Genomic DNA, 15,113 nt, shown 5'->3' with positions numbered 1-15,113 from the left:
TTTAGATGTATGTTTGCTGGTGTTGGTTGGTTCTACTTCAAGCTTGTCCTTGTACATCACATTTTCATTAAATGTGAAATTCTTGTGTCTTGGGATCTTTCTATTCTGATCATCCCAAAATCGATAATAAAAATTATCATCACCATAGCCAATAAAGAAACATTTCTTGGCTTTAGGATCAAGCTTATCTCTATCATTAGAGTTTACATGCACATAAGCAATACAATCAAAAAAATTCAGATGTGAGAGAGTTACCTTCTTTCCTGTCCAAACCTCCTTAGGAATTTCAAAATTTAGTTGTACAGAGGGTCCCTTGTGTATGAGGTAAGCTGCCTTGTTAACAGCCACGGCCCAAAAGTACTCAGACAATGCAGAATGTATTCTCATACTTCTGGCTCGTTCATTCAAGGTTCTGTTCATCCTCTCAGCAACGCCATTTTGTTCCGGTGTTCCAGGAACTGTCTTGACCAGTCTGATCCCATTCTCAAAGCAGATTGCTTTAAACTCTTGACTATCATACTCTCCTCCATTGTCAGACTTCAGACATTTTAACTTTAGACTTGTCTGATTTTTAACTTCAGTTTTCCATCTTTTAAAGATAACAAACACATCAGATTTATTTTTTAGAAAATAAACCCATACCTATCTTGTAGAATCATTAATGAAGGTGACATAATAATGTGAGCCTCACAGAGAAGTTAGGAGCTAGTCACCATATATCTGTATGCACTAGTTTCAGCTTCTCTTTCTTTGGCGTCCATCCCGTCTTTGAGAAACTAATTCTCTTTTGTTTTCCGTAAATGCAATCTTCGTACAAACCTAATTCAACATGCTTTACGTTTGGAAACTTTTCTTTGGATACCAACAACTTCATTCCCTTTCCACTCATATGCCCGAGCCTCCGGTGCCGCAGTGTTGTGTCACGACCATGATCAATTGTTGCTATAGTATCTCTCTGTATTGCGGTTGCATACAGTGTTCCCTTCTTGAAGCCACGTGCCACAACCAAATTTCCTTTGATTATCTTCCACGATCCATTATCGAATGTTGTTGTATATCTTTCACTATCAATATGACCCACATATCAGATTTTTCTTGAGGCATGTCGGATATTTTACAATTTCCATAGCATGCCTTGTGAAGTCTTTATATGAACTTCACCTTTCCCGACAATATCCAGAGGTTCTTCGTCTACTAGATAAACCTTTTCGAATTTCCAGCAATATAATTATGCAATAATTCTTTGCATGCAGTAGAGTGAAAGGATGCTCCTGAGTCTAGAATCCAAGATTCGACTAGACTATTTGCACAACAAATTAGTGCATCACTGACTTGTTCAGCAATTGCATTTGCTGAATTAACATCCTTGTATTAATCGTTCTTCTTCTTCTTTGGCTCTCTACAGTGACTACTGTAGTGATCCTTTTTATCTCAATTTCAATAAGTAATGTCTTTGCCATTTTTTGGATTGCCCTCTTCTCCTTGACTTTGATCTGCCACAACCATGACTTTGTTCTCTTTAGTTGCTTCTCCCCCTGCTTTCGTTATTAGAAACAGATCCGGTTCACTTGATTCTTTTCGGCTAATATCTTCGCTTAGAACCAAGTCTCTAATATCATCCAATTTGAGTTGGCACTTCTCGATGAACTGTTAACTGCAGTTACTGTTGCATACCAACTCTCCGGTAGAGATGATAATAGAATCAACGCCCTGACTTCATCGTCGAATGTTATATTAGCAGAATTCAACTAAGTTAATATTACATTAAAATTATTGATATGTTCCGTAACAGATCCACCTTTTGTCATCTTTAAGTTGAATAATCGACGCATCAAATAGACTTTATTTGAAGTAGCTGGCTTCTCGTACATATTTGATAACGCCTTCGTCAGGTCTACAGTGGTCTTCTTGTTAATTATGTTAAACGCCACATTTCGTGTTAGCATCAAATGAATCACACCAAGAGTTTGTCAATCTAATAGATCTCAATTCGCTTTGGCCATATTCTCTGATGTTATCCCTGTCAGAGGTATGTGTAATTTTTTCTAGTACAAATAATCATCTATTTGCTTTTTCTAGAATCTAAAATTTCTTCCATTGAACTTGTCAATCTTAACATTCCCTTCTTCCGATGGCATTTTTCACAAAAATAAATTATGTGAATAGTGCCTGTGAATAGTAACAATGAATACTACTCCGTGTAAGAAAAAAATATCACAACCACATAAGGTAGACAACAATCACTATTTGGTGAATAATACTATCACTATTAAAGAATAGTAGTGAATAGTGTTAATAATGATGATCGATAGTGTCGCACTATTCTTGTGAATAGTACCTGCACTAATACCGTACTTTTCTACCAGAATTACACTGCATGTGCTCAGACATCAATTGTTGGGAAGTATGTCAGGCTAATAGAACGGAAAAATATTTAAAAAAGAAAAGCAATAAATTGCACAAGACAAGAGGAGATTTACGTGGTTCCGCAATTTTTATAATGTATTACTTCAAAAAACACATAATAAGCTGTGAATCTATACTGAAATTAAACTCCTACATAAATATTAGTAAGTCAAAAACACGATCACTTTAATTTCACAAATTTTAGATTCTGTCAATATCATCCTCAAACTCAACACAATTATCAGCAATGCCGTTTTCCTCATCATCAAATCCACCACCAAGGCCCTCATTGAGCCTAATGTTGTCAGGCAACTCTTTGTACGCCTTCAACAGCCTCGCCTCATCTGGCATGTACTTCAGAATCACGTCTGCTTTATCATCCTGGCAATTACCAAAGAGCATTAAAACCATAAAAGAACTACTAGGACTATGCTAGTAAGTAATTTTGTCAAATTATACGGATGGCTATTTATTTATACTATGTAATAATGCTTTTACACCATTATTATAATTTAACATGTTATAACATGTTACGTCTATTTACTAAAGATTGCCATCCAATACTATCAAATAGAGTTATCTGAAATTACCTTTGAAATAATTTAATTTTGTAAATATTTTTTACACCGTGCACATAAATTACGAATCTAAACATCGGAAAAAGACCAAGGTTCTCACAAAAGTTAGAAATCAGATTCTAAGAAGAAAAAGATGCCAGTCGAACAGAAAGTGATGCTTCCGTCAGTGGCGACGGATAAGTAACGCGTAAAAACCTGGCCTTGAGATGAACATGAAAAACAAGAAAAGAAAAAAAGAGAGGAAAAACCAATGGTGTATTAATTACCTGATAATCACGAAGACCAACGAGGATGATATCATCAACAGCAATCCAAACTTTTTTATGCATCTTACCACGTATGTGACATAGACGTTTTGTTCCATCAATACACTGCGCTTCACATCTGCCATTACCTAACATACGTTGTACTTGTGCGTATTCTTGCCCATCTTCTTTGAATATTAGTTCTCTTTTATCGTCGTCTGCTTCGTTCTTCCCTCTCTTCCTGTTCTTTCCTCCTTTTCCCTTGTTCTTCGGCATTCTTTCTCTCTCTGTTATAAGCTTATGTTTTGCTGCTTATAATTTGCGTTTCTCCTAATTATATACTTAAGTATTTTTGTTTTCCAGATCGAACTAGGAAAACTAACGTCACATGTGTTCTACCTAATATAGGAATTAACCAAAAATAATCCTAATCTATATTGTATAGGAATCGGATTGTTAGTTTTGTTTATTTATGTTTCATAAGTTTTGTTGTCTCTAATTAAAGTGGATTTTGTTGTAAAATAATACTATGAATTATGAATGTTCGTACAATATGAAATTACTTGAAGAGCAAGCTAATTACATGGACACTAGTTTAGTTAGTTTGGAGTAATCTAGTTACTTTGGGACCTAGGTAATTTTTTCCTGTAAGTAAAAAGATTTGGTAAATAAATTCTTTTTACGTACCAAAAGAAAAAAAGGGGACTTTCTCAGCTATTTACTTGGGGGCCAAGGTAACTTTACAAAGTGTAACTTGGGGACCAAGGTGTTTTTACGCCTATGAATAGGAGAATTTCTCACCCATTTTGTACGACAGAGAAATTATAATGATATGGAATATACATAAATACCAGGTTGTTTAAGCCATCAAATCTCATGTACCATTGTGCAGGTTGCCGAATGAAAAAAAAAATGATAGTCTAATTTCAACTCATAGTGTGGAAATTGCTATAATTTAAGCAAAGATTAAAAAAAATGATAGCCTAATTCTTGTTTTAGATATGCTTATGAACAAATTCAAGCTTGGCAAGCACAACATTTACCATACCACACAACTCAGTTCATTCACTGCCTTTGCCTCGTGCATACTGCTACAAAGGAATAACATTAGTCAGTAGAAGGATATTGCTACAACGCTGATAACTCTGGTAGCTACACATAAATTATACATTTTCTACTGGGCCATAAGAAAGTTAAATAACCTATTCACAATGTTCAAAAGAACCTCCGAACTTCCATTGCATTTGAACAGGTTAGAACAACCAACATCTCTCACTCCTGAAATTTCCATTTACATCCTTTCTCATGTTTTGAGAGCACAAGGATGAACTATGGTCAAAAGGATTAAAAAAAGGTTTCAATACCTATGACAGTTAGTAATGACACCTAAATCTTTCTTCTTTGCTTGTTCAAAGCCAAGAAAGATTCGTACTTCGGCTCAGCTAATAAGCAAAACAACAGCATTAATTCATGTCGTGGAGATAAGAAAATCAGTGCCTGATAGTAAGTTCAGCCCTGAGATGGAGTACGCCGTTAATAAAATAGAGACTGTCCTCAGCCATGAAAGAAGTCCATGGTATGGCAAATAAGTTGCGGTAGCCAACTGCCTTACCCCCAGTAAAAGTGTAGTTCCCTTTGTATTTGCTGACATACTCCTCTGCTGGTTTTGTCCTTGCAGCAAATTCATAATCAACTGCAAATGAAACTGAACCCTTTTCCTGCATTCCAAGAAAGAGACCAAAACAATGGAAAGAGCTTTGCTGATCCATGTTGCAATGTGCGGATAGAAAAAACCCTTGCCCACCCAAATGAAAAGCTTGAGAATATACTTTCCCAGATGGAAACAGATTAGCACATTCGTCCCGCTTAAGATCCAAGTAGACTATACATTGGTGCCGTGGAAGTTCAAACTCAACCACCTTAACAGGCCGATACTTATATGCACGTTCGACAAAACGACGACTAGACGAAGCTGATTCTTCAGCAGCTTGAGTTCGCTGACGGTGAGGGGCCTCAGCTTTAAAAAAGAGGGCCTCAAGCACAAGCTTGGATGAAAACTCATGTTCGAAGTCATTACATGTGAGAACCTTCCGAAGCTTTCGGCAGCTCATGAAAGGAAAACGGATGCAATGCCCAAGTCTTGAACTAAGAATGTCTCGCCGTTCGTCTATCTGGGGATAATGAGCCCTTGTCCACTTCAAGACAAAGTCATATACGGCATCTTCTGATGCCACCTGGAGGTCATCACTGGACAAAATTGCCTCAATACCAGCAAGAGGTAACTTCATGACCTCTTCTTGAAACCTGAGCAAAGATGCATGAGATCATTAACGAGCATAGGCAAGTACCACATGCTTTAATAAGAACATTTACAAATGTAATCCATATCTACCATTCACCCAAGAGCAACATGTTAAAAATTTCATGTCATATTGCTTTTACAAATTAAAATGAATTACATCACTTTCCTTAAGTAACGGTTTATGCATTGAAACCATAATGTACGTTAATTTATTGCCAACCTTCTGATGTTAAATTTAAATGAAAATTTTATGCACACGTATAAATATATGGTGGTCTTGTTATATTCTTCTGTATAATTGCTTACATCAAATTCTTATGTTACAATTGATAGTTTAAAATTTTTACAAAGTTGCCAATATGTTACCCAGATGTCTGGAATTTTTCCAGTTTTGCTAATCAGAACTTATTATTGAAACCAAACTTTGAACTATGCTGAAATTGGTCGAAAAAATTCTGGTAGCAGAAATATTCCTTGGATAACAAACTTCAAAACAAAAGAAAAAGGAAAAGAGTACATAAACAGAACTAACTTGGTTATATCTTTGTATCTTGCAGCTAGGAATTGTTTTGCTGTATCGGTCAATGGCTGAACTGCTTCAGCCATCAGGACACTAGAAGGAAGCTCCAAATACAGCAACGCCGACTCCGGAGTCATAGGCAAATTGCGTAATAGCCGGCTGCAATACCGCATGCAAGAAGCAACCTCAAATTTGTCAGCAGCCATGAGTACATCCAGCAAAGCAGGAGCTGTACTTGTAGTTAATGTATTGCTATACATGAAATTCAGGAGCTCCATCAATGCAGCTTCCTCTGCTCCATGAGAATTAATGTAGAAAAATCACTTTACGCGAGAAGGATACTGACTTTCAAGCCACTTCACAGATGAAGTAGCAACATTTGATTCACAATTTTCAAAACCATATGTGCAGTGAATAAATATTACTATTCTTTTTATAACCAGTAGATAAATATTATAAAACACTTAAAATATGACAGAACAAGCATTTCAATTTCCTACAATTTGTAAATTCCTCATATCCATGATGAACGGGAAACTGCATTGATGAGAAACCTTGTCCGCATCAAACTTTACTAAAGTTATTGATCATTAAGTCAAACAACAGCACACATACCTGAAGCATTAATCCGCAGAGTTACTTGTCTTTGCTCAGACTCTTTCATCCCATTTGAAAAGAGCTGCACAAGTTATATAATAAAGCAGGTTCAAACTTCAAATACAAATTCAAGACAGTGCATAAGCAGCTTACACATGAAACCGAATGTTTACCTTGTAGAAAAATGGACTCTTTGCTGCTAAAATGGGGGAGCTAATGTGTAATGTTTTAACTTTTATAACTCTTGGAGAATCACAGTTCCAAGTTGAATCGTCACTGTTAGCAGCTTCATCTCCTGCACCGAAAACATAACATGGTTTATCTATTTTTTCCAGCTTGTGCCACACCACCCTTTTTCATGACTTCATTGGAGGCAGAGGACGATAAAACTGCACTCTGTAACCACAAGGTGCTCATATGAAGACCATTAATGAAATTTTCTTTAGGTTTGCTCATCTGTCTTTCCCGTTCATGCTGGCACACAGGGAAACCCCATCATATAATTAAGGCTCAAAAGTGACAAAAGAAATCTGAGCACAAAATTTAATGCATTGCGCTCCTGGGTTTTCTCAAAAAGGCATTTACAACTTAATCTTGGAATACAAATTATAACAAAAACCAGCCAGTGTATACTAAACTCTGCATCCAATCAAACAAGTTACTTATTAAATAAAAAATAATACATCACTTGAGCAAATTGGTAGCTAAACAAACTCAATCTATCTTAATCTAATATAAGAATTTATCCTGTCAGAAACAAACTGACAACTAGAAACAAGAGTTCTTTTCATTCATTGTTGTGGTACCTGGACCAGCTTGCTTATAGCCTTGTACCTCAACCAATCCATCGTGTGCTACCTCCCACTAGTATACCAGGTAACTCCAACCACCAAAGCTTAGAAAGATGAGAAGGAATCCCCCAACTTTTTTGCCTCTACTGGGAAATAGTCTCCCGTGATCCATTTCAACTTAGTTGATAACTCGAAGCAAGATTTCTTGTCCAGGTTACAGAATTTTCCCTGCTTTGATCTCCGAAACTAGGTCCGGCCCTTTCCCGGACCCCGCACATAGTGGGAGCTTAGTGCACCGGGCTGCCCGATCTCCGAAACTACTTTCATGAGATACTTAATCCACTATGTGAGGATAACTGACAGAAGTCAATATGCAGCACAAATACATGCCCAGAATAGTTCTAACATACAAGTCTAACAACTGAACTTTTTACTTCTGAGCAAATCTGATTTCCCTAGGCAGGCCAGGAAGAACAGTTCCAAAATCTCTCGCATAAATTCCCTCTAAATGGGAGTTGCCTTAGCATAATAAAGACGATATTACACGATGGAAACAAATGACCCTTTAAAACCTACCACCTTAAGAGACAAACTGATCCATGAAAAAATGGGACAGGACACCTATTTTGGGGTAATATTTATTCAGAGACTAGCCATCACCAAGCCTTTTATATCTCATGGAATTGCAACCATGTTTCATATTGTGTATCCTTTCTATTTTTACAAATTCATCAGAGTAGCATTTCAAGTCATACTGAATTCAGGAAACTAAAAAAGAATTTAAGAACCACAAAAGTTCTCAAGGAAAATAGGACCCAAGGAAGAGAAATCTACAAAGTGATTTTATTATAATACCTGAGTTTGGCTCTTCAATCATTGCAACAACTGATTCGTCTTGATTTTCATTATCAGCATCTTCACTATCAATTTGGTTACAGCTTATTATCTGCTCTTCAGGGCATGCTGTGATATCCAAAGCTGCAAACGAGTGGCACATGTCTGGTTATCATCAGAAAAACCCATACCAACATAAGAAAGAGTAAAAGTCTAACCACTATGCATAAGATTTATAACAAGGGAAGAAAGTGTAGTGTATATTGTTCATCCCTTGCTTCCCTACGCCCAACCTCCCCTAAAATGAAACGGTTACAGAAGGAAACTCTTAGAAGGCGAAGTCTCATTGTAAAAATATGCAGCAAGTGATATCTTTAAGTCCGTCATGGTTTCAAACAAGAAATGGAGAATCTGTGAAAACTTCATTCCAGCAACTATGACACTTTGACTAATTATAAAAAACACAGATTACAAAAAGGTAAGATAAGACATTTGAAACATGTAGAAGTCTATGCAATATGGTATTCAAATCATTTAATCAAAATCTCCTTAAAATGTTAAAAATATAACATGGTGTTGATTAATGTCATAAGGAAAAGCAGAGCAAATAATTGCCAAAAATAAACATTTCTCAAATAGAGGAGCGGTCCATGCCAACTTGCACACAACTTGACCAATTTGGACAACCCCAAACAGCCAACGAGTACTCATGCCAAGATAAACCTTCTAACCAATGAGGGAGCAGCTGAGCTCACATTGAGTGTTGTTACAGGGATTCAAGCCCCGGATCACACTCAGGCACCATCAAAACACGTTAAACAAGCAAAACCTTTTTCTTTTTTTCTTTTCTTTTTTTTAATAATATCCTACCGAGTACTGCTGCCTGTCCCACATTTTTCTCTCTCCTTTTTTTTAAATAATGTTATAGTTTAAGCCAGCTTGTGTGCACCTCACTATTCCACCGGATACCTGCCACCCCTTGAGCAGGACAAGTACAGAGTAACTATGCCCACCAACGCTTAGGCTGATGAAAGAAATGACCTAGTTGCCTCATTTTTCTCGTTTTCTTCCTCACATCTTCCCCCTTTTTTTTCAGGTGAAACCATAATCTAGGGAAAATACTATAACATCCCAAAATTGCAGACAAACAAATCGAAGAAAATAAAAACAACAATACGACAACGGTTTCCTCAGATAGTGGTTTGGGATTACAGCTATTAACAAAACAAACCCTTAAAAGGGGCCAATTACAGCTATAATGAGAAATAAAAGCTAACCATTTTCCTTTTTGAAATCTTCACGGCGGCGCTTGCGATTACGCGCCCAATCAGCAAGGCTGTGGCAGCCGTGAGAATCAGAGTCGCCGTCGCCGTCGAGCGAGTCGCCGATGATCTCGATCCGGAGGACACGGTCGGAGAAGTTGCTATCGTTGAAGGCAAAAGCGAAATCGGGTTCCCGGGTACTGGTTGGGGAGAATTCGGGGTCCATTACAGCCGTTCTCGGGTCGAATAGGTCCAAATTCTGGTCCTTCATAATATTCTTTATGGAAAAACCCTAGCTGGTTTGTTGCGAGGATTTGATATTGGGAATCAGTTATGGCGTGAGATTAATAAATTGGAGATAAGATATTTATTTGGATTCGAGTCGTTGCAGAATTATTAAACTAGTGAGAGAAAAAAGAAGAGAGAGAAAGAGCGATAGAGGAGAGGACAAATTTGAGTATAGGTAATTGGTGGGTTCATAGACTTTCATACTTCATACTCCCTCTATTTCAGTTTCAAATAAATTGTTTGATCTAATTCCAAAAATAATGACTCCTTTCTAAGTTTGATAACAATTTAGTTTAAACTTATTATTATGTTATTAATGAGAAGCTTTTATAATCATACAAATAATCTGATTTCTTTTTTGACTTGTTTAGGATCACAAATTTCAAAAATCTTCATTTTCAAATTCATATAAATTGAAATTAAGGGAATAGTATTCACATGCACCTAAATTATTCATTCATATGTGATGTAAATTCAAATTAATTGAGTTAATCGGTATTGAAATCAATATAATGAGTGATTGACAGAAATAGCCTTATAAGGAACTGATCTTTAAGTGATTATCCTCCGTACATATTTTTTTTTGAAATAGTAGCTTTTATGTTATATTTATTTTATTATATTATAATAATTTACAAATTCTATCTGATTGACATGATTTTCTATTTTTCAAATTGTTCGCCAAACTTTACCAGATTGGCGTACTTTGTGTTATCTGCAATCAACATATCTGTTAAATTATTCACCAAAGTTTATCCGATTGGTATAATTTTCAAGTTTTGCTCCACAAAATATTCTTCAAATTTGAATTCCAATTTCAATCAAATTACTCCAAATCTATTTCAAATAATCTTAAATTTAAAACAAAGCCTCCAAATATCAACACAAAACGACCCCCAATCACCAATTTAGTCAAATAATATCAAAATTAACAAGATCCATTTTGTCTTCTTCAATAGTTTCTAAGGACTAATAATGGAGTTTGAATATTTTTAAAGTAAATTACTACATTAGGATTCAAACTAAAAATTTAAGCATAGATAATTAACAGTCAAATAATTCTAACAATAATTAATTATTAACTTGGAATTGTCAAGCCTAAACAAGAATTTTAAGCTTCCAAAATTGAAAACTTATGGTATTCTTGGTGAAGCCTAAACAAGAATTTTAAGCTTCCAAAATTGAAAACTTATGATGTTCTTGGTGAAGAAGAGATGGAGAAGAATGAGCTAGAAGGGCAAAGAGGTAGAGTCCATTTATTAAATACCACTAATTACGAGGACATTCAGCTAGAGCCAGTCTCATTAAAGGACAGGTCACGCAATTTGCGAAAATATAACAACAATTGAACTTCAATCTCAAATAAGTTAAAGTTTTATAAATCCTTAATTAGTATGGTACTTCATATAACTTACGCGGGCATAATGTAACAAATTTTAGTGGGTATCGAAATGATTATAAATAAAAAATACACAGTGTTATTTTTACCACTTCGTGAGCTATACGATCTTTACCACAAAACTAATTTTAGTCTAAAAACCTTGAAAAACATGAACAAATAAATAAAAAATGGAAGTGTGAGATCCTTATTTTCAAGTGAATGGACTTGGCTATGTTAAACCTTTTTTGATTTTTTCCTATAATTTTTTTAAAATAGGTTATGTGTGTTAAGCAAGTGCAAAAGTTAAGGTTGTTTAGAAATAGTAAGTTAATTGCTTATAAACTTACACCACGGTTCATTTCTAAATGTTCTTATTTGTTCAGAGCCACTCTTTTGTTCTGGGAAATTCCGAACTATGTGACATTTGAAAAAAAATATCTTCTATCTACAAGTTAGAACTACTCCATTTGTCCAAAAAAAATTAGTTAGTTTTCATTTTATTTTTTGAAATTCAATATAAGTAAACTACAAGTAAAAAAGAAATTAAAATGAAACCGTATTCCAAATGAAAGTGACATAGTTGAGAAAAAGTTATAAATAGACTATTCATAGGCCGAATATGGTAGTAGGCTATAAGACGAGATACTATTTGTGATAGCTTCTTCATTGCATAGAGGTCGGAAAAAGGCTCAAATTCAATCCTCTATTATTTGAAATTGATTAATTTTGGCCTCCGTTAAACTTTGATCTAATATTACTTTCGCCCGTTAGAAAAAAAGTCTCATTTTTACACACCAAACATAATGTAATAAATATAACCAAAATATTGAGGTGCAATAAACATTTTCTATTTGGACATGTGAAGTCCACCGATTTCACTGTGAAGTTTTAGCTAGCGTTTGACCATAGATTTTCAAATTTGTTTTGAAAAATCTGATTTGGGTAAAGTTTGGTTTGAAGATGAAAATGTATTTAGACATCCGTTTTCAAAAGATATTTCACTTTTTTTTTTGAAAAAATATGAAACATGACTTGTACCCACAAGTTCTAAAAACTACCACAAATATCCAACAATATCTTCATCAATAACATTCATTATATTATCACAAATCATAGTCCTGAACATAAATAAATTTGGTACAAATTATCATTTTTATAATAAACTACATAATACATTATCAGATGACCGAGAAGACGAAGCAGCATTGTTACAAAATAATAAATGGCAGGCTCTTTTATAAAATACAAAAATTTGAGGCTATTTTTAAAAAATATAATAGTAATATTTTGGGTCTGGTATTGGGATTTGGTTCTTAAGTTTTGGGAATTTGCCAAAATATGAATAAAATTTATGAACAAATATGTATTTGCCAAAAAAAAATTAAAGATATTTTGGCAAAATCTATGGCCAAATGGGTCTTTAGTTAATGGCAAACCATTGGGAGAAATTCATAAATAGACAGATTTACAAGTAGTTATTCAAAAATAGTCATAGTTTCAAAAGTAATAGAAATTTAGTCATTTTTCATGTAAAGATAAATCTGAACGAAAACACTGTTCAAAATCCGAAAAAATACTCCAGTATAGTATAATATACCGATCCAGTATATTATACTGGAACTTTCTGTGTGTTGGAGTTCCAGCATAACATGCTGGAAGTTCATACACAAGTGCACCGATCTCCAGTATATTATGTTGGAACTTCTTTTTAATGACTTTGCAAACGCTAGCTATTTTTGAATGACCAATCCAAAAACTGGCTAGCCCGTGCTATTTTTACCAAAGCATTTGCGATTGACAAAAGTATAAATGAGGAAACAATACATTTAAAAAAATAAAGCAAAGGAAAGAAATACACGTGCGAATTTGAACCTTTCCTCTTGAGAGGTCAAATTTGGAAGAGACGAAATAAAGTAAAGGAAAGAAAAGGAGAAGAAGAAGAAGAAAAGGCGAAAGAACGTGTCAATACTTCATGAAAAGTCCAGTCTACATTACGAAGAGAGTCAACATTATTTTAACAGCCATCACAAACTGACCTGTAACATGAATTGGTCATCTCATATTAATGTTTCTTTTATTTTCCCCCCAAAACCCCACATTAATGTTTCTTTTATTCTTTCCCCAAAACCCCACGTTTCTTTATTTTATATACATTCTAATTTTCTTCACCATTTTCTTTCATTAATAAACTAATAGAACTATGAATGACTTGGGAAACAGGAAATGTTTACCAGAGGGGGAGCTTTTTTGTTGTAAATTAAGAAGAAATTCCTTAAATGAAAAAATTTCTTGGAGAGAGAGTTTTTCTTTTTAAATGGATTTTACACGGCAAAAATTTGAAATTAGTCAGATCAGTGACTTTCAACTTTTGAATACCATAGGGTTAAGTTTAAAAAAATCTTGGAGACACTCAAATAATAATACAAGATAGTCCCTCTTACCTCGACACAAAATTTAAGAAGGAAAAAAAATATTCGAAACTTGTGGTTCTAAAAGTTTAAAGCTTAAATTTTTTAAGTGGTCATAATATTTGTGTGACTATAAGAGTTTCTCATTAAAGGTAAAATAAGTAAATAAAAAATTTAAAGTTAAAATATTTTCTATATAAGTGATTATTTTTGGAACAAACTAATAAGGAAAATGTGTTACATAAATTGAACCGAAGTGAGTAATAAATACCAAAATAAAAGAATAATTCAACCATTTAACGATCGCTACTCGCTAAGGACCAAAATGTGATAATTGAGTGACTTTTAACAACTATTTTAGACAAGAGGAGTTGCTCTGATGGTATGTGTTGCTCCCAAACGCACACGTAAGTATACATGGTTGACAAGTAATATAATGATAAGTTGAGTGTCGAACCCACAGGGACTTGTGTAAATTACTCATAAATCGCTAAAATTGTTATTCAATCCAGCTAAAATCAACGTCCAATAATATGATTATATTATACTACGATTCTAAACAATAACTAAATTATCAAGTAACGAGTTGATTGTTGTGTATTCAGTAGAGACAAATATTCCAGGGTTGTGATCGATTCACCATTCGTATTGTGTTCTAATTAACTCTCCATTTCGTATAATTCACTCATGGTTGCTAATTAATCGATAAATACTCTCATAGCCTTCTCCCGAAGTACTACTTGTCACACCTCCTTTTTCCGTACCCGATAGGGTACAAGGGAGTTTTTCCAATTAAAGGACAATCGAAACGGGATTGGTTTATTTATTTCAGAGTCGCCACTTGGGAGATTTAGGGTGTCCCAAGTCACCAATTTTAATCCCGAATCGAGGAAAAGAATGACTCCATATTACAGTCTGCGTACCAGAAATCCAGATAAGGAATTCTGTTAACCCGGGAGAAGGTGTTAGGCATTCCCGAGTTCCGTGGTTCTAGCACGGTTGCTCAACTGTTATATTCGGCTTGATTATCTGATTTTATACAAATATGAACTTATGTGCAAATTTTATCTTTTAACCGCTTTATTATTATTGTTTTTAAAAGAAATGTGAACATCGCTTAAAACACGTCTTTAGACTGCGTCACATGAAATGCACCCACAATCCAGGACACGTTTTATTTGATGTTTTGGGATTTGGATACGGGTCGCATGAAATGCACACCCAGGCTTAAGAAAGTAAAATATTAAACACACGCCTAAAGAGACTATCGCGTTATTATTTTGGGAAGACCGTGAAATTCGCTAAACGGTCCTTCCGAATTCTAATTAAACCATACATTTTGTGAGGGCCCCGCAATCTATACGTTTTATTTGGCGAGGCTCGTCTCATTTTTATTTTTTAAAAGGATATCCTATAGCAGCTATGTTTTCTTGTCGCATTTGTTCTACCAATTGAAAGTAAAATGCTCTTACTCAATTATATGCTTGCAGGTTATTTATAA

The 15,113-nt window shown here is 34.8% G+C and overlaps 2 protein-coding genes across 3 annotated transcripts; both read right to left on the bottom strand.

Moving 5' to 3' along the window:
• Positions 1 to 2,486: 2,486 nt before the first annotated feature.
• Positions 2,487 to 3,690, bottom strand: LOC107818117 (eukaryotic translation initiation factor 1A-like). Its single transcript, XM_016644055.2, has 2 exons — positions 3,251 to 3,690; positions 2,487 to 2,787 (listed from the first exon to the last, which is right to left on the bottom strand). Exons 1-2 carry the CDS (start codon positions 3,503 to 3,505, stop codon positions 2,608 to 2,610), a joined length of 435 nt encoding a protein of 144 aa, XP_016499541.1. The 5' UTR covers positions 3,506 to 3,690; the 3' UTR covers positions 2,487 to 2,607.
• Positions 3,691 to 4,195: 505 nt separating this feature from the next.
• LOC107818116 (BTB/POZ domain-containing protein POB1) lies at positions 4,196 to 10,025 on the bottom strand. Of its 2 annotated transcripts, none has more exons than XM_016644054.2 (6): positions 9,551 to 10,025; positions 8,295 to 8,417; positions 6,822 to 6,943; positions 6,667 to 6,730; positions 6,064 to 6,343; positions 4,196 to 5,533 (listed from the first exon to the last, which is right to left on the bottom strand). In XM_016644054.2, exons 1-6 carry the CDS (start codon positions 9,804 to 9,806, stop codon positions 4,720 to 4,722), a joined length of 1,659 nt encoding a protein of 552 aa, XP_016499540.2. In that variant the 5' UTR covers positions 9,807 to 10,025; the 3' UTR covers positions 4,196 to 4,719. The 2 variants fall into 2 exon arrangements, with proteins under 2 accessions (XP_016499540.2, XP_016499539.2); XM_016644053.2 differs by having other exon boundaries at positions 8,295 to 8,438; positions 9,551 to 10,000.
• Positions 10,026 to 15,113: the final 5,088 nt, after the last annotated feature.

Source organism: Nicotiana tabacum, chromosome 1 (assembly GCF_000715075.1).
Source record: "Nicotiana tabacum cultivar K326 chromosome 1, ASM71507v2, whole genome shotgun sequence".
In the NCBI taxonomy this organism is placed as follows: Eukaryota; Viridiplantae; Streptophyta; class Magnoliopsida; order Solanales; family Solanaceae; genus Nicotiana; species Nicotiana tabacum.
This window is presented reverse-complemented; position numbering and strand designations above follow the sequence as displayed.

What these genes read in the sequence shown, in the direction of transcription:
- LOC107818117 (XM_016644055.2), bottom strand. Translation starts at nt 3,505, where the DNA reads ATGCCGAAGAACAAGGGAAAAGGAGGAAAGAACAGGAAGAGAGGGAAG. An exon ending in TTGGTCTTCGTGATTATCAG is followed by an intron (nt 2,788 to 3,250) that starts GTAATTAATACA and finishes GGTAATTGCCAG; the next exon opens with GATGATAAAGCAGACGTGAT.
- LOC107818116 (XM_016644053.2), bottom strand. Translation starts at nt 9,806, where the DNA reads ATGAAGGACCAGAATTTGGACCTATTCGACCCGAGAACGGCTGTAATG. An exon ending in AGATTTCAAAAAGGAAAATG is followed by an intron (nt 8,439 to 9,550) that starts GTTAGCTTTTAT and finishes GATGATAACCAG; the next exon opens with ACATGTGCCACTCGTTTGCA. An exon ending in TCTGCGGATTAATGCTTCAG is followed by an intron (nt 6,344 to 6,666) that starts GTATGTGTGCTG and finishes CTCATGGAGCAG; the next exon opens with AGGAAGCTGCATTGATGGAG.